We start from the raw sequence: 24,977 nt of genomic DNA, 5'->3' as shown, positions 1-24,977 counted from the left end.
ATGGTTTTACGTGATTATATAATAAAGCTCAAACAGTTCCCGAATGTTCTTGCCATTTTCACTTTCAGTAAAATATATATAAGTCAGTATGCCTGTTATGTTTTCACATCTAAAATATAAAACATGATAGTAGATGTTTTTCTTCAAAAGTGAGTTCTGGAAAACCTAAAATAAATACACTCTCCCTGCTCTTGAAACATTCATTAAGGATTAATCACCATTCATTAATTTCAGACAGGCTATTTAAACATTGTACATTGATCTGTAGATCTGAGCAAAACGTGTTAGAACTGCAGTACACTGTGCTTCTCTTTCCTTTCAGACATAAAGTACAGCAATCAGGACTGTAAAACCAGCAAGCAGAGGGCATAGTTAAACTAGTTAACGATTTTAAGCCAGAATGCTTTGATTTTTGCAAAGCAAACAGCACAGTGTCTGGGATCGATTGGTGCTGACTGTCCAAAAGGCCTCCAGGAAACACTTTGATAGTTTATTATTATTACATTTTCATTAGTTTCAAAAGGTGGTTTAATAATATTAAAGGAACGTTGAACAGGAAAACTGAAATTTTATTGTTTTGCCATACCACTGACATCTGCAAATTACTAATCTCAGTGTACTTATTACAAGAAACAAACACCCAACTTTCCAGTTCCGGGGTGCCACCTAAAGGAGTGCACACACCTTAAGCGCTTCATCTAAGAGCCACTAGAGGTCCCTTTGTTTTCATGTATTGCATCCTCATTTGCTAAAGCACATAATGTTCAAAAGGAGAAGAATTGCAACCCAAGCAACCCACTCCCACTTTTGGCAAGTCTTAAAAACAAACAGTATGGAGCTAAAGTAGGAGCGCTACTCTATAGCTGGAGAGTAGCGGCCCAGGTTTGAGTCTGACCCACAGCCATTCGTTGCAAGTCTTCACACTTTCCTGTCTGTCGTCAGGCAGAAAACTAATCATAAAAAAATAAACATGCAGCACAGTGAGTCCTCTGGAAGATGCACAGAAAGATCATCTACACTCGCATGCAGATTCTTTCTCATGCTCGTACCAAGCTGCTAGCTAGCTTACAAGACTGCACACAGCCAAAGTAGTTAGGGATTTATTTGAGCATTACTTTTTTAACATCTTCCATACACAGTCAATTTGGTAGTTGTTCATTTGGAATTCTATTAGCTGCTAACCAGCTAGCCCAAGTGTATTCAGCTCAGTTGATGAGCATTTGAGATGCCATTCAATCCCATACAGCCTCTCATCAGACAGACTCCAACTCCACAGTCATGGACTACAGCTAGCAACGGTAGTCGTTGCCCTGCTCTGGTAATCTGCTCCAAGCTATATGACTAATTCAACCACAGCCTCATTCGAATCCACCTACTCTGAGGTACTGCTGGTACCTGCAGTGGGACGGGAGGAATAACTGGCTTAAGAGACAGCTGATTCTTGCTGTGAAACTATAAGATATTTAGAACTTGAATTTGTGTTTATGCCTATTTAGTTTTTTTATGACACTTGGAAAAAATCAGTTTGTTATACATTTGAAATACGATTTTCCTAAAATATATAAGTAGATAAACTCTCTCTCTGGACCAGCATCTCATGGTAGCTACTATTAAGCTGCATGTGAGCAGGCTTTGTGTAATGGATCATTAATGCTCTACTTTTCATCGTTACAGCTCTAAAGACTGTTCACAGCACAAGGATGCCAGTAGAATGCATGTAGAATTAGCTTTAAGTAAACCTGCCATCATAGAAAAAGAAGGAACGTGTCCCACAATACTTGCTAAGAGGATGCATTAATTTTTGCTTTGAGCTTTGGGTTTCAAAAGAACATAAAACGGCTTAGAGAAGCAAACGCCTGATTATGCCAAGTCCTGCTATCTAGGATACTCACGCACTCTATGGTGCTTTCTCTTCTGTTTCAATTTGTAATTTCTGATTAGTTGATAAATGCCCACCGGAATGCAATTCAAGGATATACAAGGAATCTACAAAGCATCAGGGTTAGAGCTAATGGGTGCTTTATATTTCTAAAGGAGGGAGAATGATTTTTTGTTGGCATGCAGGTGGTGTCTTATTAAAGCAGTATACAGCACATAGTGAGAGTAATCACAAAAGACGAACACTGTAAAGTCGCTTTCCATTTAAATTTTTTTTACTGTGGCCAAGCAGCTGAGAGAGTAATGTGACGATATCGACAAACACATTATAGGGTGATCGTGGCTCAAAGAGTTGGCAGTTTGTCTTGTAACCGCAAGGTTGCCGGTTCGAGCCCCAGTTCGGACAGTCTCTGTCGTTGTGTCCTTGGGCAAGACACTTCACCTACCGCCTACTGGTGTTGGCCAGAGGGGCCGATGGTGCGATATGGCAGCCTCGCTTCTGTCAGTCTGCCCCAGGGCAGCTGTGGCTACAACTGTAGCTGCCTCCACCAGTGTGTGAATGTGAGAGTGAATGAATAGTGGAATTGTAAAGCGCTTCGAGGGCCCTGAAAAGCGCTATATAAATGCAATCCATTATTATTATTTATTATTAAAAGCATTCAAAACTAATGAGACAGGTGAAAAGATCTCTTTAGGGGAGATCAGGAGCTGAACAGCAGTCTGAGAGGACTGCTGTTTTCTGAGGCCTGTTTCCCCAGTGGGATATGGGAGAAGGGAGGAGGAGGACCATATGGCTGCGAAGCTGTGCGCTTGTACTGGGATTTAACAGCAACAGAGTGAGGCGTGAGTGTGTGGTGGTAAGAGCTGGTGATTGCTGAAGCTATTCTGCTCACATCCTCATGCGGTGTCAGGGAAAGCTGCCCTCTCTTACTTCTTCTCACAGCGAGGGAAGGGGAGGTAGTAAAGAGGGACGGGGAGGACGGGGGAAGCATTAGAATCGAAGCTGGCATAATGGGAAGAGTAGAGCGAGAATGGTGGAGTAGAGGTTGGATGGGAAAGAAAAACGAGTAAGATAAAGAGCTCGGTTTTTGATAGGAGGTCTAATCTAAATTCAAACTTCAGGGTATGAACCTGCCACCGCTGCGCCAACCCTGCAGCCCCTCCACACACACGAGTTCCCAAACTGTGATCCAGACAGGCATGAATAAGCAGCAGTCCAAATAATTCTTGAATCCTTATCAAAGACATCCCTACCACCAACCACACAGTCACCCACAACACAATCAGCAAAGCAGGGACTGCCAATATAAAGCAATCCAAGAACATGTGAAAACAACTTCTGTGGCAGATTCGCTGCACGATGACGCTGAAAAAGTAAACAGCACGAGCAAAAGAGCAAAACCTTGATGTTAGTGGTGAAAAAAGAATCGAAAAGGTTCATAAATAACAGGCTTTAGTGGGCAAAACAACAAAAAATGTTTGAAACGAAACTAAACAGGAGCCTCTCATTATACGTGCCTAACAGTGACGCCGCCCCATCGTTCAGCTTTTGTTTCAACATCTTAGAACCTCTGAAAAGAAACGTAAAAACAAAAGGTATGAGCACTACAAAAGCTGGAAAAGTCATTCAGACATAAACTCTCCACTGTCCTCAGGGAACGCTTCTGGTCTCGTTTTAAGGTGTCGTTCTGCCTTGCCAATTTTCTACATGAATGAGAATAGGAAACCGCGCAATCAATCAAAGTCGCTCTGTTTCCTAACTAGCTACCTAACACGGGACTCGTCATATTAACCAAGACAGCCGGCAAATGGTAATTTGCGGTAGCTTGAGAAGTTCCTCTTTTAAAATTTCATGTTGGATGATTATGTATGGGACACGGAGCATAGAGGACAGGGGGAATGGTCGACTTCAAGGTGAGTTGAGATCACAGGAGGTTCTGCCAGCAGCTGCTGTAAAATACATGGAGCGATCAGTTTGATGAGATTCAACAAGACTGACCCCACTTGGCTGTGATTAGAAATTCCACTCGTGGAAAGTCACACACCCTGCAGAGTTTCTGCGAATGTGATCACACAGATGAATCCCATTAAAAGTGAGGCAGAGCAGATGGATCGTATTGTTGCCAAGACTGGGAGCTTCAAAACCACTTTCGACAGGTTGCTAAGCTGTTTAAATGAAAGGTGTTAAGGCGTAATGCATCTCTGTATGTGGAGGCAATCAAAACAAAGCTGGTAATGCTAACTCTGCATTTGCAGCTTTGTTCGGTTCTTTTAAGCCAAACGGGAATAATTTACTGCGTACCACTGCAAAGATCCAGAATCCACTGATTTGTGCAGGTAGATGGCTTCGAGGAGACTTACATTAAAGACAATAAGAATTACAAGTCTCCCTAATGTTTAGGTAGAAGATGCAATATGCCTCCTTCACACGGTAAAAAACACATTAACTTTCTCTTGATTCAAGATACTTTCCAAGAAGCAATGAGAACACAGCCAGCATGAATTACCAAGAAACTGAAATGACAAAGTAAAAGTCAGCCATCATTCATTTAGTTAATTATTCCTGTGCTTTTCCTGAGGAGAAAATGCTTGTTTTTACCACATTCTTGTGATTTTCATTAACACACCATTTATCTTAAAAATGACTGCAAAAAATATATATTTATATATTTGTGTACTTCCTGCAGAGAAAATGAATCATTTTAGACTCGCAAAAAAAAGAAGGGATTTGGAATGAATAAACCTACCTATAATCTGGAACTGCCTGCTGTGCAATCAACCATGTGTTTCATGAGGTGGAAAAGGTCAACTGAAGGAGTCTCATGGATCGCAATGACCTGCTTTCTGTTTGGCACCATTTGCTTTAATACTATGGTGGCTGTTAAGGCCAGCCGAGCTGTTTGAGCGCACAGATACCATGTTTTCACATCTGGAGAGTAGAGCAGCAGGATATTTCATTAAAAGTTCTGAATTAGATAACTATGGCTGCTGTAATGTGTGATCAGCAGTTCATCTTGATGTTGACAACAAATCTATTCAAATAATATTCTATTTATATGTGCTATTATAGTTTTCTATTTTCTATTAGTTTTTTAGATTACTTTAAGTCAGGTTCCTCAGTTCTGCTGGCTTGAGTTTAGGTTTTACCATTTGAGTTTAGATTGTATTAGTTTCATTCTCAGCTTTAGCCTTTTAAACTACTGATTGGTCCTGCCAGTGACAAGATATACAAAAGTTTCAGAGCAAACATTAGAACACAGTCAATAGATTTTGGAATGATTGTGAATTAACAGCATTTAGACATCTGAGTCTCAATAAACAGATACACCAAAGCCTCATCAGGCTGACTTCAGCCTGTTTTTTTTGTGCCACAATATTGTGATATTGTTCTATATGGGCAAAAAACTGGTCTCATCCTAATTTCTATGATGTGTAATGGCAATTTAATAGAAAGCCAATGTTTCATGGATTGATGAGTAGATTGCAGCTGGAATCAAAGAGTGTGGCTGAATGTAGTCCAGCTTAGTCCTTTCACTCTGTAAATCTTCCTTTTAGTGTCTAAAATTGCATCTGAGGGAGATCAACAAATCTCTGTAAGTCTCTCGCTCTGTATTTCTGCACCACTCTGTGCTACATCACCCATATTCACTCAGCCACGCCCACTCTGACTGGGATCTGCGTTAAATCCCTCTCACAGCTAAACCCAGCCAACATATTTGTTTTCCCACAGAAATAGAAAACATTCACAATTCAGTTTCTATTGAACTGGACTAAACACAAATCTCTAAGGCACCACCACAACAAAGTAAAACACCTTTTTCCCAGCAACCGCAGATTTTAGAAAAAACCTTCAGCTAACATTATTCAACCAAAAATGAAGATTCGAATAAAAAACATGCTCTCATATCCTAAAAACAAAGAACCCCACCGTCAACCTGTAGCACAAAACCAATCGCTGCTTTCATATAGAAGGAATTTAACAAAGCAGTCATTCACACACGGACCGCCACTCTCTGTACGGCAGTCTCATTTGGATGTTGACTTAATTCAACATGCACATCAGCTCTCGCAAAGAAGGCACGCACTGTGCAATGAACCAAACAAACACCAAAGCCATTTGCTATTCTGCGACGAATAGCAATTACAATTTTTATGTCTCATTGGTTAACCCATTTGTTGTTCTGCAGAGCCATGGATATGGAAAACAACTTAATCTCCATGTGAAAGAAGTACATGTTGATGGAGGAAAAGATTTTAATCCCCATTTTAGTCACATCCTGGCACAATCAGCTTTCATATGTTGGTCATATTTCACGAGCTTCATTGTCATGCAGATGTGGTATTGTTTTTAGAGCCAGTAGCCAGTTGTTTCAAGTGCATTTCAGTAAAGTCCAAGTCTTTTATTCAAAACAGAGTGAATACAGATCTTCTTCTGAATTCTGTATTCTATACCAGTCCACTTGTTAAAGGACATTTATTTTCCAGGGGCTTACTCCACCAGTTTGTCTGTCCAGTTTTTGTCAGGTCCAACTACAAGTGCCCTGCAGTCCCACTTAAGAAGAAAAAAAGCTTAATGGCTAAAAGAAAACAGGTGAAGTGAGCCTGTTACTCAAGTCACGTTGAACACTTTAACACGGTGTTCAAAGGTACTGAATAAAGGAGTATGCATAATAAAAAGAACAAAAACACTCCAGACTTTGTTTTGTTTTTTTCAAGTTTTTTCAGCCTCCAAATCCTTTTCCAGCTGTCGCACAGCTAGAATCTGTACCAGGATACGACTGAGCACAGGACAGGGTCTTGGGCAGCTGGTTAAAAGTGACTGAACTTAAGCTGTTAGCTAGCTAATCTATATAATCCTCCTTATGTGACCATTATTGTTTTTACACAGATAAAAACAACATAAAGACAGCTAGCAGCTGCTAATAATAATATTAATGTTCACAACTGAATGTCCAAATGCTATTAGAAACATATGTATAGCTTTGATTACCGTAATTGTCGGGCTATAAGCCGCTACTTTTTGCACCAGCTTTGAACCCTGCGGCTTTTAGTCAGGTGCGGCTTTTCTATGGATTGTCCATGATTTTTGTCATATCGTAAGACGATTTGTTTTGTTTGTTCCACTGTTGTACGGCACTACGTTGCCTGGCGGAAGGGCATGTGATCAGACACACAGTATCGGGGTTCAAGAGTGGTATGTTGGTCACGTGTCCGTCCGCCAGGCAACATAGTGCCGTACAAGTAGCGCGAAAAACAAACTTCAAAGTAGCGCTACGCGTTTAGCGGGAGGCGTGGATGATGTGCGGCGATAAACTTGCGAAAAGCAAGTTATGCTCAACTCCACCGGTGGATTCTGACAGCGTGGAAAAGTGTGAAAACATCCACGATCACCAACGGATTTCAAAGGGCTGGACTGCTGCATGATGGAGAGGAGGACACCGCCACGGCCCTTCAGAGGGTGTTCGACTCTGACAACGAGGATTTCTTTGGTTTTGAAAGTGACAACGAAGGAAAGGAGCTGAGAGTGGATGACGAAGCCACCCTGAGCCTGTTCGTATCCGACACTGGAGAACAGCCATCTCTTTCCTGACAATTCCCTTTGTGCATATTCGCTTACATATGATAAGTCAACATTGAAACACCTGCGGCTTTTAGTCAGGTGCGGCTAATGTATGTACAAAACAGGATTTTCCCCTGATTTTAGCTTGTGCGGCTAATATTCAGGTGCGCTTTGTAGTCTGGGAAATACGGTACAACATTTCCCGAATCACTTTAAAATAAAGTGGAAATTAAACCACTAAGAAGAGTGGGCAACCTGCTTTACCACCTAAATCTGAAAGTGCCAGGTGTTTCTTAGAACTATTTACTTTTCTAATTAGACGACTCTGCTTGAAAAAAAAAAAAGTGTGCTTAAATCTTCTTACAGGTTCAGTTCTTTATCTTTTAAGTTCCTGAAATATTTGTGTGAAAACAAAGTAGACCTGCACAGGTTTTCAGCATTAATTGAACTGTATTACTATCACTGTGTTGTGTCAGTGCAGAATCATAGTGTGAAAAGGCTTGCGTTGCAAAGGTGTCTGGGTCACAGGCAGAAGCAGCTAAAACCTGGAGAGAAAAGCATCACAACAACTTAACCACAGGCTGGGAAGAGACTCAAAGCTTTCTTCCTTTTTTTCCAGCTGTAGAAAGGTCTGATATAGAAAGTTGCAGAACACGTTTCTTTTTACTCTCATGTCTGCTTGTTAAACTTACACTCCCATAAAACTCAACAGTTTGGAGCAAAAACAGTGTTGTAGATCATTTTTACTATACCCTTCTATGTCAAATATTGAGAATTACAGTGTGAAAGCACAGTTACAGTTGGCTGCTCGAGCAGAATGAAGCCAGCAGGTAGCTCTGCATGTTTGATTTGGCAGATTTTTATGCCAGATGCCCTTTCTGACACAACCCCAGTGGGATTTGTGTTTCTTTCCGGGATTGAATGAGGGACAGTCACTTGTTAGGCAAATGTGTAAACCACTACACTATGGAGCCACTAATCTGAGAAATGTGCATGACGTGCAAAGGTCTGCAGGTGCTTCTTTCTCTTTTCATCTCCAACATCATGCTTTCATAATGCTGCATTTCTCTTGGCATGAAAAATAAACTGTTTTGATATAAGTAATGTGAAAATGAAGGAAAAACAGAAACTGTCAAGGATGTTGTGATTGAGAGTTTGTGTAGTTACTTATAACCCGTGTGATGATTTACAATGTTGTTTATGCTGCTATTTGCTTCTGTACTAACTTTGAAGTAATTAATATGAATTTCCATAATTTTGTGATCTTGATCCAGTAAATTAGCTGCTTGGTGTGTACTTTCTTTTAACTTTTAAAGACAATTTTTGGCCATGCAGATTAATTAGACCAAAGTAAACATACAGTACAGTGTGAATGACAGCTCATTTAGAAGAACCAGACAGATTGCGATGCATCTCCACCAATAATCAATTAAGATTAAGCAACTCCCACGCTCATTAAAAGAGCACTTTAGCAAATTAACACTACATTTTCATACATTTGGCCAACCACAAGAGAGGAGAATTAAAAAAAAAAGAAAAGAAAAAAGAATCAGAGGTTGTGTTTTCAAGCCAAAATAAAAAAAGCAATGGATCCTAAAGTTCCAAAAACAGTGTTTTGTTCATGTGTAAAGGCTGACAGTTCCTCGCCCTTTGCCACTGAAACAACAGCAGATATCCAGAAACAAAGATAACACTATAGTGTTTTGACATGCTAGCCAGTTCTGTCAATAACAAGTAACTTAGTGTATAAAATTACTTATTTTCTTTTAAATCTATTACCATCCTGAATTGTAAGAGCACCATAATAGAAAGGTAATCTTTGAATTTCAGAATTTGTGTACTCTGAATAACTTTATGCTGATGGTCAATAATCTTGGGAGCTGACAATATTTTCCCCATAAATGCATTAAATAACTGCAAAATTCATATTAACAGTGTCCTTGCCAGTGATGACACACAAAATCTGTGTTTTCAAATCATATGAAATCAGGTTCTTTCAGGGTACTCAGGCTTCCTCCCATAGTCCAAAGACATGCAGTTAGTGGGATTAGGTTCATTAATGATTCGGAATTACCCAAAGGTGTGAATGTGAGTGTGAATGGTTGTTGGCCTCTTTGTGTTAGCTCTGTGTCAGACTGGGGACCTGTCCAGGGTGTACCCTGCCTCTCCACCTAAGGTAGTTGGGATAGGCACCAGCCGCCCCTTGACCCTGATAAGGATAAGCAGAAGAAAATGGATGGATATATACGTGCTTTTCGGACCATAAGGCGCACGGGTTATAAGGCACATTAAGCAAAACAAAACAGTCAGATAAATCAAACTTTATTAAACTCATTCTTCTTGCTTCCTCCACTTCTGTACCATTGATTCATTAATGTTGAATTCTCTCACAGCCACTCTATTCCCATGTTGTTGCAGTATATTAATGACTAACTTCGTATTATGGATGGATTATCTCAGTTGTTCTCCTGACTGAGGTTTGGTCCGTTTACAGCATCCTGCCATGCGATTGCATTTGTCCCTAACCATCAGGAACCCTCATGTTAACTTTTATCGAGTGGAAAAAAGTTAACGCTCATCCTCCAGCTTCACTGTGTTTATGTTATGCTAACATAGCTGTGTCGCTAGCAATCACTTAGCACATCATTACATACCCATACATGCCATCCCTCCCAATTTTTCCGTAGAATCCCGAATTTCAGTGACCCTCCCGAAAATGTCCCGGAGCCACCATTGTCCCGAATTTCTCCTGATTTTCCACCCGGACAACAAAAATGAAAAACCATATCCCAGAATTCATAGCCCGGCCCAGCCAATTCCTGTTTCCAACAATGGTGGCAGCTACTTAGTTTTAATATTACTCTTATTACTCTTTCTGGGCCGCAAAATAAACTTTTAGCATATTTTCAGGCAAGAATGTAGCTGTGTAAACCTCAAATATCTGAGCCGGCAAGAACAGCAAACTCCCGGCACATCGTTTTCAAACCCCAGCGGTCTTTCGCTACTCAGGTTAAACATGATATATAAGTCACTTAGATGAGCTAAAAATGTTATTGTTTGACTATTTTCAGTGTAATATTTGTTTGAGAGTAAATCAGTTTGACTGAGATTAAAGTTATGAGATTAAATTAGATTAAATAAAACTTTATTAATCCCTCGGGAGGGTTCCCCTGGGGTTTTCACACAGCTGAATAAACGTCAAACAGAAAACTGATTAAACAGAAGTGTGAGATGGTCGGGAATTTACGCCAGCGTCTGGTTATATTTAGATCGCAAGGAGCAGACGGCGGAGTTTCAATCCACCGAGGGAGCTCGTGACGTAATTCTGAAGGCCAGACCGATCACAGTCTGAATGTGAACAAGGTTCTCCTGCTGGTAAAACCTGCAGCCCACTCCCTCTTCATGCTTGAAGTGGGTAATAAATTCCCCAGTGTGCGTGTCTCTGCCCGCTCCCATCAGCAGCATTAGCACTGTTCTGTTTTTGCATTTGTGCCACACAGCATGCAGTATAGAGGGTGGATGGATGGTGAAATGTTAACCGAGCGCTACATTACATGGAATGAGGCTTTTTTCCACATTGTCAGTAAACATCTGGTTACTACTTTGTCAACCAAATTGTCACTTTTATTTTAAAGTAATTATGTTAAACACTTTTTGTAAAAACTGCTTTCTAATGCTCTGCAGAAACGTCACTGACAAAGTTCAGTTAACTGGGCCCATTTTTCAATCTTAAAATAACCATTCAAAAGAAACACACGGAAGCATAGAAATTCAGGTTAATGCCAATACTCATAGCAATAATGCAAAGCAGAAAGGCACTCCCCAGGAAAATGTGCTGCACCTTCTAAGGTTAGAGGACACAACATAATCTGGAAGAGAGTGTTAAACCTTTGAAACCACAGCTGTACAACATAGATACCAAAAGTGGCAAAATAATAAAATAAAAAAAAACAGTAAAACTGATGTACTGTCCAATTAAATTTATTGATTAAACATTTGTTGTCAGTTAAACGAAAACTTTAAAAGTATTGAATTATCCTCAAGTCCTCCTTTACACCTCTTGTTAGATATTCGCTCAAAAGTGCTGAGGTTTCACAAAACTCAGTATAGATGATGCATGGTGCATGTTTTATTTATTCGTATGCAGTGCAAGGTAGATATCTGACCCTGGAAAAGATAATACTATTCTCTATCCACAGAGAGAGAATAGAATCTCTAACCCTTGTACTGCTGCATTGTTCTATCCAAGTAGCTTCATTCTCTCCACCATGCGTTATCCCACTTCAGTGAAAAGCAAAGAGATACAAAAAGCATTGTGATTTGTATAATCCGTGACTCTGGAGTCAGTTGAGCCCCCTCACTGAAGTTAGGCAGGGCCATCCACTGGAAGGGTGGCTTTGGACGAAACATCAATGTTGTATAGATCGAATAACAATGTAAGCTTCTGAGTGTGTCTGAGGCTGTATGCTCAAAACTAAAGGCCCGACATTCCTAATACCAATAAAAAAGAAGTGCAGGCTTTAACACATATGGATTGGATTAATATTGCATTCCCGATGAAAGTTTGATCCTTTTTAACCGAGAACTTTTTATCACTATGCAGGTAAGGCTGAGGTTAAACTACTTCCAAGTGATAAACTGTTCCAAGTACTGAAAATCTCCTGAAAAAACAAGTTGGTCCAATTCAGTGCAGCCAAGGCTGAGGTGTCCTGACTTGCAGGCCTCAAGCAGATCTGTCAATTACATGCAAAGTGTATGTAAATGTATGTTAATGGAAGTTGAAAACATGCATGCAGAATGCACTGTGATCCAAGTGTTATCAAATGTGCTAGATTGCTTGTTGAGGTTTTCGTCTCGCATTGTGATCAGATGCTGGGGTGATAGCAGATACATTAGAAAAGGTGGTCGACCTACCCTAATCATCAGTCAGGCTGGCTGGGAATTTGCCTAATGTTTCACCCAAGTATTCACTACCATTAGTCTTATTTATGTGTTTCTCACTGAAACTTCAACATCAGTGGAAATGCATCATCAGGGGACCAATCTATTATTAATTAAGGTTATCTTTCATACATAAATGCCAACTTTGACCCAATTTTCATTCTTTGGATGTGATGATTTGTTGGATATTTTTGAGACATTTTGGGGACTTTTTAATTTCATAATGACACATTGTATTTTATACAATATACAACATATACAAGTCAATTGTTCAAAACAAATGACAGACTGAGTACTTAAAAAAAACTTAAATATACTGCTTTAAAAACACACACAGACAAACACATGAAAGATTTCACTCCATGGTGCTTTAAACGTTCAAAATCTCCTCATCCAAACATTTACAGTCTTCAACATTTGGCTTGGTAAGTGATGTCAACATGTTCATAAGACTACCCAGCAATCACATTTTGCAGCATTTTTAAAGGCTGACAAAGACTTACCATGACAACTGCAGTTGCTGGAGTACCCTGTTAAGTGCCTTGCTTAAGAGAAGGCAGCATTTCTCTCCCCTTTGGTGGTTTTCAGATCCACTCCAGGATTCTAACTGCTGCTTTTCTTCTTGTAAAAAGCTGTTGGTAGGGTGTGTAATTGGTGTATAAATACAGTGCGGATTCATTGTCTTTTGAGAATCCAAGCAGCGTGTGTTTCCAACGTGGCAAACTTGTACGCCTCTATAATCAGGCTGCTAAATTAGTACTAAACACCCTGAGAGGTGGGAATGACAGTCTGTCAGAACGCTGCGGTCTGACCAGCCGTAAACGGCTTATGATGCGGCTGCTGCAGCTGTTGTTGTGGCTGCGGCAGCGAACTCCCAACGTGCTGGGGCTTATCTAGGGCACGCAGGAGGCACAACAATGAACTTATCACCATCCAGTCACTTGGCGGGATGTAGCTGCAACCCCACCATGCTGCTCCGACCGCAAGCCGGTTCTGGTTCACTGATCATACACACCAGCAGAACCTAATCTAGGGACAGTGAGCCTTTCAAACTGCAGGCTCCAGCTTCGGACTGAGAAAGGACTGAAAAAGGACTGAAAAAGGAGAAGCTTTGCCAGGTAATATAAAAAGCTGCTGGTAGGAGAAAAAAAAGCCCAGAGAAACAAGTTCAATAACTTTGCGGGGACCTTCATGGCCTACATGTCAACTAGCTTCCAGGATTTTGATTGAAGCTCTGCACAAGCCCGCAGCAGGGCTTTTCTATTCCTTCTTTCTTCTTTGTTGCCGAATCGGTTACAGTGCCACAAGAATACATAGAAGTTTTAGTAAGAGTGCTACTGTAGGTCAGGGGAAAAAAATCTCTTTTTGGGACAAAACTGTAATACAAACAAAGATGATTCTCAGTCTATTTGCTGGCTGTATAGCTTTGAAGGCAGCAACAAAGGAGGTGTCAGACTGAAAATGAAGAAGCACCATCCCATACAAGCAATTTCAAAAGCATGCAATGTGATTTTATGTGCAGAATAACAAAACGGGCGGGTTACCTTAATACCCAGACAGATGCATTACGATCTGACACAGTTACTGTCAGTGATATTAGATTTATCACGCCCACTGCAGAAAGTACAGAGAAGTCATTCAAGTTGTATATGAGAAACATCAGAGCCTTTTAAACCTAATCTGGTATGAGATTTGGGCAAAATATAGTCTCTCCCTCTCTCTATGTCTGTGTTTCTACAATCGAGCCACACTGGATGCACAGCATGCGTAGGTGTGTACACACATTCCCAGTCGTGAAGCATTTTTTAAATATAGCCTGATAATCAGAAGCTATTGTAGTTTCTTGCTCAGTAATTCTGATTCCATCAGACCTGACTTCCTACATCCCATCTAAAGGAAGGATTGGATCAAACAGACCACGGTGACTTGCTCCCTTGCAGTCTCGATGTTTCGAGTAAATTGAAGGTGATTTTCAATAACTGCACTGACGAGAGGCAAAAGGCGGATCAGAGTCATTCTCTGAGAGCCTGCAATAAAAGAGACGATGTGATGTTCTTTGTGTTTCAAGTGGATCATAGCCTGGTTTAAGCTGCCTCCTTGAAGAGTTTTTTTTTTTCACCTGCCAGAACATGACGGACATGGTGGCGCATGTGTAAAAAGTTTCCTGATTAAAAATCCTATAATACCGTTTCCCTTTTCTTTGAAAGGGAAACTGAATATGGCTCTTGCGAAACTTTAGAGTAAAGATAGAAAAAGCTTCGTGTCTTCTATGATATTTATTTTTGCTTTCTGTTGTAGAAAAAGTCCCCAATTAATTATCTGACCAAGAGATGCAGCAGTCAATGAGCAGATAACAAGAATTGGATGGAATTAAGACCACAGTTACAACTGTTCCACTTGATAGCAATACGCTGTGTAAGCATGTAAATCAATATAAACATGGCATATTGATTTACAGAAATATTTGTCAAGTTTGATATGAAATCAGTGTGATAGTAAACAGTTTGCCTTACCTAGAAAATCAGTCCATCCATCTGTTTAGTTAACCACTTAGCCAACAATTAGTTGGCTAAGTTAACCACTTAGCCAACTAATTCAATCCTCTGAATTAGCCATAAATCTGTGTGTGTGCTGGGCTAGTTAATGCTGGGCAGACACTGTGCGATTTTTTCAGTCACGTTATTCAGCTCCTGCTCAAACTGTACGATTGACTCGCAGGGGTTAGAAGTTCATAGGTCACGATGCAGGTCTCACACTATACGACCCGATGCTCTGATGCGACCTGAGTGCTCACACTGTGCGTCCATAAAATGAAGGTTATAACAGAAATTCTGTCGCTCGCTCTCCCTCTGTCTTTCACTCACACAGACACACACACACCACCACCATCAACTTTGCTAAATGGCTAATGAAAAACATTGATCAGGCAGCTGTGATTGAGCAGCAATGTATAGATCCAACCGTTTTCACGGTTGTTGTGGTCGTGATAATTTTGTGAGGCCACATCGAAAAGGCTCGGATGAGCTTGCCATAGTTCTACAAGTTGTGCCTCCATCGCTTGTGTCCAGATCACACGCTGCACTGCCGTGCTGCACCGTCTTTTTCGCTAACATTTGTGTTTGCGCGTGCGCAGCGTGAGAAACTGCGGTGACACCCTCACGACGGTCGCGAGGATTTCAAACAGGTTTGAAATCCTCACGACCAAGCGATTGATGATCGGGAGCTGGTCGTGAGGTGTCAATCGCTTCTCGTTACCCCACGTATACTACACGATGCACGACGCACGATTAAGGCCAAAATCGGGCCGATCGCCAAAACGGTCGAAACAAATGAAACACAACGAGCCAGAAACCAAAACACAGGGAACAAAGTCCAAAACAACAGCACTGAGGCCCAGGAACAGTCCAAAAGCAAACAAACAAAAGAGCCCATGAAAGGCACAGAGGCCCAGGCAACAGTCTCGAAAAAGTTCAGGGGCCGGCCCGGAGGCTGACGGCCCAAGAGCCCAGAAAACAGTTCAGGAGGCCGGGCAGGCGGGAGGCACCGGCGGCGACGTAGTTCAGGGGGCCGTCCATGACGGCGGCATAGTTCAGGGAGCCGTCCATGATGGCAACGACGTCCAGTCATCGGCCTGGAAAGCGGCCGAACAGGACGTGCAGGCCGGACGGGACGTGCAGGACGAAGCTAGACAGAGCGAGGCTGGACCAGGCAACACAGAGGCTGAGGCTGGACCAGGCGAGGGTGAAGACTCGGAGGCTGGACCAGGCGAGGGTGAAGACTCGGAGGCTGGACCAGGCGAGGGTGGGAGCCGCAGGTGGTTGCTGGACGGGCCCCTCGGGCCCCCCAGCTGACGAGACAGGAGGCTGGACGGGCCCCTCGGACCCTCCAGCGGGAACAGACGGCCGAAGCGGTTCCTTGGACCCTCCAGCGGGAACAGACGGCCGAAGCGGTTCCTCGGACCCCCCAGCGGAGACGGAAGATGGCTGGAGCGGTTCTCCAGAACCCCCAGCGGGAACAACAGGTGGCAGAACAGAAGATTGGAGAGAGGAGCGACGGTGGCGTCGTTTCCTTCTGAATGAGGGAACTGAAACTGGCGGAGAAACTGAGACCTCTTCATCGTCCGACCACATAGCTGCCAGGAAAAATGCAGGTGAAAGAGGTCCCGGCTGGTGTGTGGAAGGAGAGGAAGTCTGTGGTAGCGTTGAGGCCGGTGGTGAGTGTGTGTTGTCCTGGGGCGGCGGAAAAGAAGTGGAGGTGGAGGTAGAGAGAGCAAGCTCGCCAGCCCTGACTTGCTCCCTCCAGGCAGCTATGGAGCTGCCCAGTACAGTGTCCGTAGAAAGCTGAGTAAGCCGAGGGTTGCTCCAAATGATGGCATCTACAGCGCTTAGCCCAACTGCCATGGTCCTCAAATCGTTGGCCTGAGCAATGTGGTCAAAGAGCTCAATCATCCGCTCCATCTCAGCGTTGAATTCAAAAGCTGAAGAGTCTGCGGGGTCCATGTTCTGGTCGTGATCTTCTGTCAGGTTAAAGCTGTGTGCAGGCAGGAGTGGAAGTGGAAGGACCCAAAGTGCAGACACTCGGAGGCGGAAAGTAGCTCAAAACTCAGCTTTTATTGCTGGATGGCAAAAAGTGGCAAAAAGTGGCCAAACGTAACAAAAATCCAAATAAACTTACAAGACCAGGCAGCCGGCACACACAGCATAAATGAGAGTAGACACAGACACAAAGAAACACAGGGCTTAAATACATAGAGGGAGCAATCAGGGAATGGTTAACAGGAGGGAAACACAACTGGGGCAAATCAGGCCTAACGAGACAAGGGGAAGCAAAACCAGACACATTAACATCAGACATGGACTTTCAAAGTAAAACAGGAAACATAACACAGACTGGACGTGGGAATACAGCAGACAGGGGAGACAGCAACTATGGAACACAGACAGAAAACCAGAACACTAAAACTCTAACCAAACCCCACCCAGAGAACCTTAACTAAGAATAATCCTAAAACCCATAAAGCAAAGATAGAATATAATGAAATAACAAAAATCAAAGAACCAAAAACACAAAACACTGGGTCAACGACCCAGGGACCCTAACATCTGATCCCTATGTAGTCCCAGTTGGGTCTGAAGTAGCCTCTCTTTTCTGTGTTGAAGCAATAACAGTGAAAGTAAATGTGAAAGTTGCTAAAACTCAAACATAAACTACTCAACCTACTTAACTCCACCACCATTTTATCTACACCAACGTTGTAGGTGTAGATAAATGAAACACTGGTCAGCTGGTTTTTAGAAATCTAAAAAATTGTGCCAGTAACCTGAAACAATTTATTTTGAGGGTTTTTCTTGCTTTGTTTTGTTTGTATTTGTTTGTTCTCTAGTCTGTTGCACTTTTACTGAAAATATATATTAGCTGATCCGTTATTGGATATAACATATTAGAAAGATACTGAATAGCCAATATTATGTTAAATAAAAAATTTCAATTAAAAGAAAAGTTACAAAAATGCCGGTCAGTGCTTTCCATTATAGTTATATAGAAATCTATATTTAATCAAGCAGTGTCATTGAGACTGAAGGCAAGGCAAGTTTATTTATATAGCACAATTCACCAGCAAGGTGATTCAAAGTGCTTTACAGAGACATTAAAAAACAAAAAAAATAAAAAGCATAATTTAAAATGAAAAAAAAAAGGAGTACGTTTTGAAATTTAAGCTTAAAGGTAAAACAGTGCCGATTTGGTGCTTTATTCAAATGCAGCTGAGAACAGGTGAGTCTTCAACCTGGATTTAAATAAACTGAGTGTTTCAGCTGATCTGAGGCTTTCTGGGAGTTTGTTCCAGATATATGGAGCATAAAAGCTGAATGCAGCTTCTCTGTGTCTGATTCTGACTCTAGGAACTGATAAAAGACCGGATCCAGATGACCTGAGGGATCTGGAAGGTTCATACTGGGTCAGGAGGTCACTGATGTATTTTGGTCCTAAACCATTCAGAGCTTTATAGACCAGCATCAGAACTTTAAAGTCTATCCTCTGACGGACAGGCAGCCAGTGTAAAGACCTCAGAGCTGGACTGATGTGGTCCACTTTTTTGGTCTTAGTGAGGACTCGAGCAGCAGAGTTCTGAATGAGCTGTAGTTGTCTGACTGATTTTTTAGGTAGACCTGTAAAGATGCTGTTACAGTAATCAAGCCTACTAAAGATGAATACATGGACTAGTTTTTCCAGGTCCTGTTGAGACATCAGATCTTTTATCCTTGAAATATTCTTGAGGTGATAGTAACCTGATATTGTTATTGTCCTAATGTGTCATCACTACACCCAAATTTCTCGCCTGGTTTGTGGTTTTTAGGTGTATAGATTGAAGTTCTCTGGTGACCTGTAATCGTTTTTCTTTGGCTCCAAAGACTAGGGATGGGTATCCGGTATCCGGTTCTGACATAAACGGTAGTAACCAGACCGAAAAGCAGCGCACATTTCGGTGCTTTATTTCGGTGCTTTTTTTTCCTGAGCTGTAATACACTTTAGATTCTAGCCAATCGTTTTATGTTTCCGAGGATAGTAGGTGGGCCCAGGTACGTACGTTCTTTTAGAGCAGAGCTACAGATTAAAAATGCCCGAAGCAAAGCGGTCAAAAGTCTGGCTGACACTTCACAGCAAAAGATGCAAACTCAGCAGCCAGCAACAAGTACTTTAAGGTGATACTGTGCAAAGGAAGTAACACCTCAAATCCGATGAAAAACCTGGCGACGCATAGCGTTTTTTTTAAAAGCCAAGAAACGCGCCGTATTTGATAGCTTGCTGCGAGACCTCACACTGAGCACATCTACCGCGGGTGTGGTGCCTGTTATCAGACCCGACGTTAGCAACATCCCCCAAGAACCCGAAGAGGAGAGTCCTGGCCCCTAGCCCTACCAGTGTAGCAGAAATGATGAGGATGATGATGCAGCAGCAGCCGTTCTTCTCTGCGTGAGTAGCTTAATGTTGTTCGTGTGTAATTTACGCTGAGTAGGCTAACCACGTTATTACATGAATGCATGTAAGGTGAACTAGCAAACACCGTCGTAGTTACATGCAGCTGTCTTCTTGTTTGATGGCAGATACTCCCTTCACCCTGGCCAAAAAGGCTAAAATGACCAAAGAAAAAGTGGAAAACAGTTAAACATGAGAGGTTTTTGGACAAAGTTTGTGTTTTTTTCCATTGTTTAAGCACTGCTTCCAGCCAAGAGTGATACCATATATGCCCCATAGCTGCAGAAAAGGCTAACATTGTTATCTTTTTACAAAAAAACATGAACATGAGAGGTTTTTGGACCAATTTTGTGTTCTCCATTCTTTAAGCACCGGTTTGAGCACCGTTTAAGCACCGGCACCGTTTCAAAAGTACCGGTTTGGCACCGGTATCAGATAAAACCTAAACGATACCCATCCCTACCAAAGACTATTACTTCAGTTTTGTTTTTGTTTAGCTGGAGAAAATTGTGGCACAACCAGCCATTAATTTCCTCAATGCATTTACCAAGAGCCTGTACAGGGCCTCGGTCTCCTGGTGACATTGTGTATATATTTGTGTGTCATCTGCATAGCTATGATAGTTTATTTTGTTGTTCTTTATAATCTGTGCCAGTGGGAGCATGTAAATGTTAAACAGAAGAGGTCCCAAGATGGAACCTTGGGGAACTCCACATGTGATACTTGTCTGCTCAGATGTGAAGTTACCTATTGATACAAAGTATTTCCTGTTTTCTAAGTATGTTTTGAACCAGTTTAGTACAGTTGCTGAAAGACCTGTCCAGTTCTCCAGTCGTTTGAGTAATATGTTGTGGTCAACTGTATCAAATGCTGCACTGAGATCCAGTAAAACTAAGACTGACATTTTTCCACTGAATTCAACAACAACAACAACAGAAAAAGCTCCCCTGGACACTAGAATGAAAATGAGTTGAAATTAATTCTACTTGAATGGGCGTAGTATCTGAGCATGTTACAAATAAAATAGGCCAAGAAAATTTTGACTGATGCATATCTAGCCCATGTAATTCAGTGTTTGACTGTACCTTGATGGCTACAAGTCAAAACAAAGCACACATGATTCAATAATACATCTTTTTTTTCATGATTATTAATATAGTGTGTCTGTGACTGGAGTGTCTGGAGACACGTTTTAATTGGATGATGCACCATTTTTGTGCTCCTGACAGGAACAAGCATGGATGGATAGTGACTGTAGCCTCTTTCCATACAAATTGTCTCACTCCCCTATCTTTTCCTCATTTGATTTTGAATCTTGAACATTTCTGTATAACTCTTTCACAATTTAAAAAAGAATCTTGCATTTTCACTGGCCTTCAGCTAAAGACGTTTCTGCACAATGATTATTCCACAGTACGATTTGCCATGAGAGGCTGTGCTCTTCAAGGTAGTTCTCAAAGAGAAAGAGCACAAGGTTGCTACTGGAAGAACTAATTGCCTATAACAAACACACAGCAACAGTAGATCTTTGATAAATTAGTTACAACAAAACCACAATGTTGCATTCTGGGAGTTCTTCAGTTGGTTAGCTGGTAGCCTCACTGGTAATAAATAAGTAATTGATTCTAAAACAGTGGATGTGTTAATGTAAGCATAACTCCAAGAAAAAAACTAGATCCTTATATCACATATGCAGATTTTATACTAACGACATTATCTTAAAAATAAATAATAATTACATTAATTGTATCTGTGAAGGTTCTCAGTCATCCAGGTCATCGTAGTCGAAGGAGCTTGCAAAGAAAAGCGTCTGGACTTCTTTAAGTTGCTTGAAGACATTTCACCTCTCATCCGAGAAGCTTCTTCAGTTCTAAGATCAAATGGTGGGGAGTCCCAGATTTAAACCTAGTGGGAGTATCCCCCCAAAGTGGGACAAAAGGACCCCCTGATGATCCTCTAACCGCCTGAGCCAAGGTGTGAAAAGGCCAAGGTGTGGGTCCCAATCAGCCAGAGTTTTGGGTGAGCTCATTGGGAAACCTGGCCCCACCTTATCATGCGAATTCCTGATGTCAGATGGCCCAGGATGTGAGTGGGCGTTAAGCCGTCTGGGGAGGGATCTCAAAACTGGATTATAGATGGCAGACAGTTGGTGTCGTAAACCACCGCCTCTGTTCAAAGATGGTCGCTCACAGTGGACATAGATGCTTCTTTCACTCCTCTTTCAAACCATCTGTCCTCTCTGTCCAAAATGTGAACATTGGCATCCTTGAAAGAGTGACCTTTGACCTTTAGATGCAGATGGACTGCTGAGTCTTGTCCTGTGGAGGTGGCTCTTCTATGTTGTGCCATGCGCTTGTGAAGTGGCTGTTTGGTCTCTCCAATGTAGAGGTCTGGGCATTCCTCGCTGCACTGTACAGCATACACCACATTATGCCGTGTATGCTGTACAGTGTAGCGAGGAATTCATTTCAGCCCTTGTATTTGTCATCTTACTCTTTTGGTCATCACCCACATTTCATAATCACAGGTGAACGCTGGAACATAGATGAAGTGGTAAATTGAACGCTAACAATAACTGCATTATATCAAGCTCCAACTTGCTATTACTTGTGAATAAGATGCCAAGATATTTTAACATCCTTGTTTGGCAGCATCTCCCCCTTATCTAGCGTTTCACAATTTTCCAGCAGAGAGCCATGGCCTCAGGAAACAATTCCAGTGGATTCTCCAATGCATGCTCTAGGTCACATTTAGATGAAGCTAACAGAACCACTTCATCTGCAAAGGAAGAAATGCTATTCTGAAGTTCCTAACACAAACCTTCCTCAACTTTTCTACACCTTGTGATCCTGTTACTGAATATCACCAACAGGATTTCACACAATGGGCAACCCTGATGGTAGGGCTGCTCAATTAATCTAATTTTAATCACAATTACAATCTGGGCTTTCAACGATCATTAAAAATGACTGAGCCGATTATTAGCCCCTCCCTCATTTATCCGCGACACCTTAAAGGCCAGTCCGTGAAAATATTGTCGGGCATAAACCGGTCCGTGGCACAAAAAAGGGTGGAGACCGCTGATTAAGAGGACCCAAGGGAAACTCGGAAAGCTAAGCAGAAGTTATTTGGAGAGGAGAGTGACTGCCGTTGGTTGAAAAGAGAGGAAAAAAAAAAACTTCAGTGGTGTTGCACACTATTTTATATTACTTTTTAAAGTCATTATTCAATACATTGTTATTGTTAACCCTTTAAAGCCGGTCAGAGCTGCATGCTCCGTTTTGTGTAACTATTTTTAAATCCCTGTAGAACCTGAACCGCGTAAGCTAGCGAAATATTTTTTTTTTGCATATGAAACCAGAGGAGTTGTACTTGCATCTTATGCCATCAGCTTGTCCTCGGTCACGGTTTCCTTCCATATATAGCTTTGCAAAAATTGCATAAAAAGCGCTTGCAGGAACAAAAACATAATATTCCAGAAACACGCTTTGCCGATCTGATCAGCTGTTTGTAACAGATGTCAGCGCGAACTATGGCATGTCCGCCATTTCCTGCCCGAAACCGGAAGTGACGTCATTTTCGCGGAAAATGTAGTTTTTTACTTGTAGGCCTTATAAAAGCACCAGTATAGGCTTTTAAGTCATTTTTGACTTTTCTGAATAGTTTCTGTGATGCTTAGAACTCTAATTGCACTGCTGGAAATAGTTTATTTTGATGCACATGCTGTTTTCTTTGCAAATTTGCATCATAGGATTGTTTTTTGTTTTTCCTGCAGTATATAAAAATTGGTGTATCTCCAAAATAAAACTATGAAGACACTCAAAATAAATTTCCTGTTGTTGTAAACTATTTTTTGCAACTTTTTTGTATTTAAAGTTTTGAGGGATAAACCTCTTAAATTTCTCCAAATAGAAGTATATGTAAAAAAAACAAAAACGATTTTCAATTGTTTTGTAGTTTATTGCACTTTTTTGCAATTAATGTAGTTACTATGGACTTAATGCATACATATTATTAAAATATGGGCTATAACAGTTGTACTGATGTATAGCAACTTGAAATGCTCCCACAAATGGCACTACAATATGTAAAAAAAAATAATATAAGCTCTGGCGGACTTGGTTCTATAGTAGGTCTTAAAGGGTTAAATAAATATCGTCAAATAATCGAGATCTCAATTTCAGTGAAAATAATCGTGATTATCATTTTTGCCATAATCGAGCAGCCGTACCTGATGGAGTCCAACACCTACTGAAATGTGCTTAACTTTGTGCAGAGAACATGGACACGGTTCTCACTATGATTGCACAAGAACAGAAGGAATCAATGGACTTGGAGTCCCTGGAATCCCTAAAGGTGCCCATTTGGGACCTTCCTCAAGTCCACAAAACACATGTAGATTTCATGGTCAAGTTCCCATGAACGACTCAGAAGTTCTAATAGGGTGAAAATGTTGCAAACTGCTCCACAGCCAGTCAAGCATTGTTTCTCCTGAATCCCAGTTACGTCCTTTTCAGCATCATGGAATAGATATTTTCAGAGCAGTGTGATATGCTCATAATTTGCCACACACCCTTTTAAAAATGGGAATGACCAACCCAGTATGCCTTTCAACAGACACTGTCCCAGACATCCACATGACATTAAAAAGATATGTCAACCAAAGACAGTCCCATATTGTCTCTCAGTTTCTCGTTAATATCCACTTTTCACTTGTTCAATTTCAAAACACCAAAATGCAGACAGCAAAAATGTTGATCTTAATAACATGTTCCAGATACGTCGGACATATGTTATATGGCACATACGAATAACAAACACCAAGTATAATACAAACACTAACAAATACTGACATTTCCTGTTGATAATTTATTAATGTGTTACATACAATTATCATTACTTCCTAAAACTGAGATAAAAACTTGAGATGAGAAAAAATGTTTTATGCTGAACGGACTGGAAAACACTTTGTGGCAACTCTAGGATTTTTGACTGTATAAGTGTAATCCATTTTATCAAGGCATCTCAGCTTGGCTGAGCATACAAGTCCATGTCAATCCTATCTTTACCTCTCGAGATAAGTTATGTGTCAGTGTTTTTAAACAAGTCAGAAAGTCACCCTCAAAAAATAAATAAATAAGTAGAAATAATCACCGGAGCTGGCGGAGTGAATGAAGCCTTTGGGATAGGCTGAACTATATTTTTCTCCGGAAAATAGTGTTTCACGTTTCCCTGCAGACAGACTCACAAGGAGAAAACTGCTTTGTGGCAAGCTGAGTAGAAAAGTACCCATAAATCCACCAAAATGACACCAGGGCTAAACAATCTTCGCTCTGAAACAATCTTGCCTTGGTAAGAAATTGGAGGTGGGGGAGCACTTTGCCTACAACATCACGATCGTCTTCTTCTTCTTCTCATTCTGATCTGCTACCTCTAAATCTGTTTTGCTGCTTAGTCTAAATCAGACATATGACTAATTCACTCAGTAGTAATCAGCAGCCTTGTAATAATCTGTGCTGTGGCGCACATACACTATGGACCTACCATGTCTAAACATATTAAGCAAACAAGCTAATCACATGCAAAGCTCTATCCCACGACAAATTGCCAACAAGCTTGTATT

General features: G+C 41.3%; 2 protein-coding genes across 8 annotated transcripts in view; both read right to left on the bottom strand.

Annotated features, from left to right (window-relative positions):
- Positions 1 to 24,977, bottom strand: part of astn1 (astrotactin 1) — a 485,289-nt gene that overhangs the window by 384,335 nt on the left and 75,977 nt on the right. The gene's annotated exons all lie outside the window — the stretch shown is intronic.
- On the bottom strand, positions 16,003 to 16,878 carry snap91b (synaptosome associated protein 91b). Its single transcript, XM_086271515.1, has 2 exons — positions 16,172 to 16,878; positions 16,003 to 16,078 (listed from the first exon to the last, which is right to left on the bottom strand). The coding sequence occupies exons 1-2, from the start codon at positions 16,876 to 16,878 to the stop codon at positions 16,003 to 16,005; spliced, it is 783 nt and encodes a 260-aa protein (XP_086127641.1).

Source organism: Aulonocara sp. 'chitande type north' Nkhata Bay, linkage group LG18, assembly GCF_057382095.1.
Source record: "Aulonocara sp. 'chitande type north' Nkhata Bay isolate Kocher_YH1m ecotype deep benthic linkage group LG18, A_spYH_male_GT1.1, whole genome shotgun sequence".
Classification (NCBI taxonomy): domain Eukaryota; kingdom Metazoa; phylum Chordata; class Actinopteri; order Cichliformes; family Cichlidae; genus Aulonocara; species Aulonocara sp. 'chitande type north' Nkhata Bay.
The sequence above is the reverse complement of the archived record's forward strand: the minus strand, read 5'-3'. Positions and strand labels throughout refer to the sequence as shown.

Coding starts and splice junctions, on each gene's coding strand:
- snap91b (XM_086271515.1), bottom strand. CDS start 16,878: ATGGACCCCGCAGACTCTTCAGCTTTTGAATTCAACGCTGAGATGGAG. Junction 16,079..16,171: donor GCGGCTCCCACCCTCGCCTG/GTCCAGCCTCCG, acceptor TGCCTGGTCCAG/CCTCGCTCTGTCTAGCTTCG.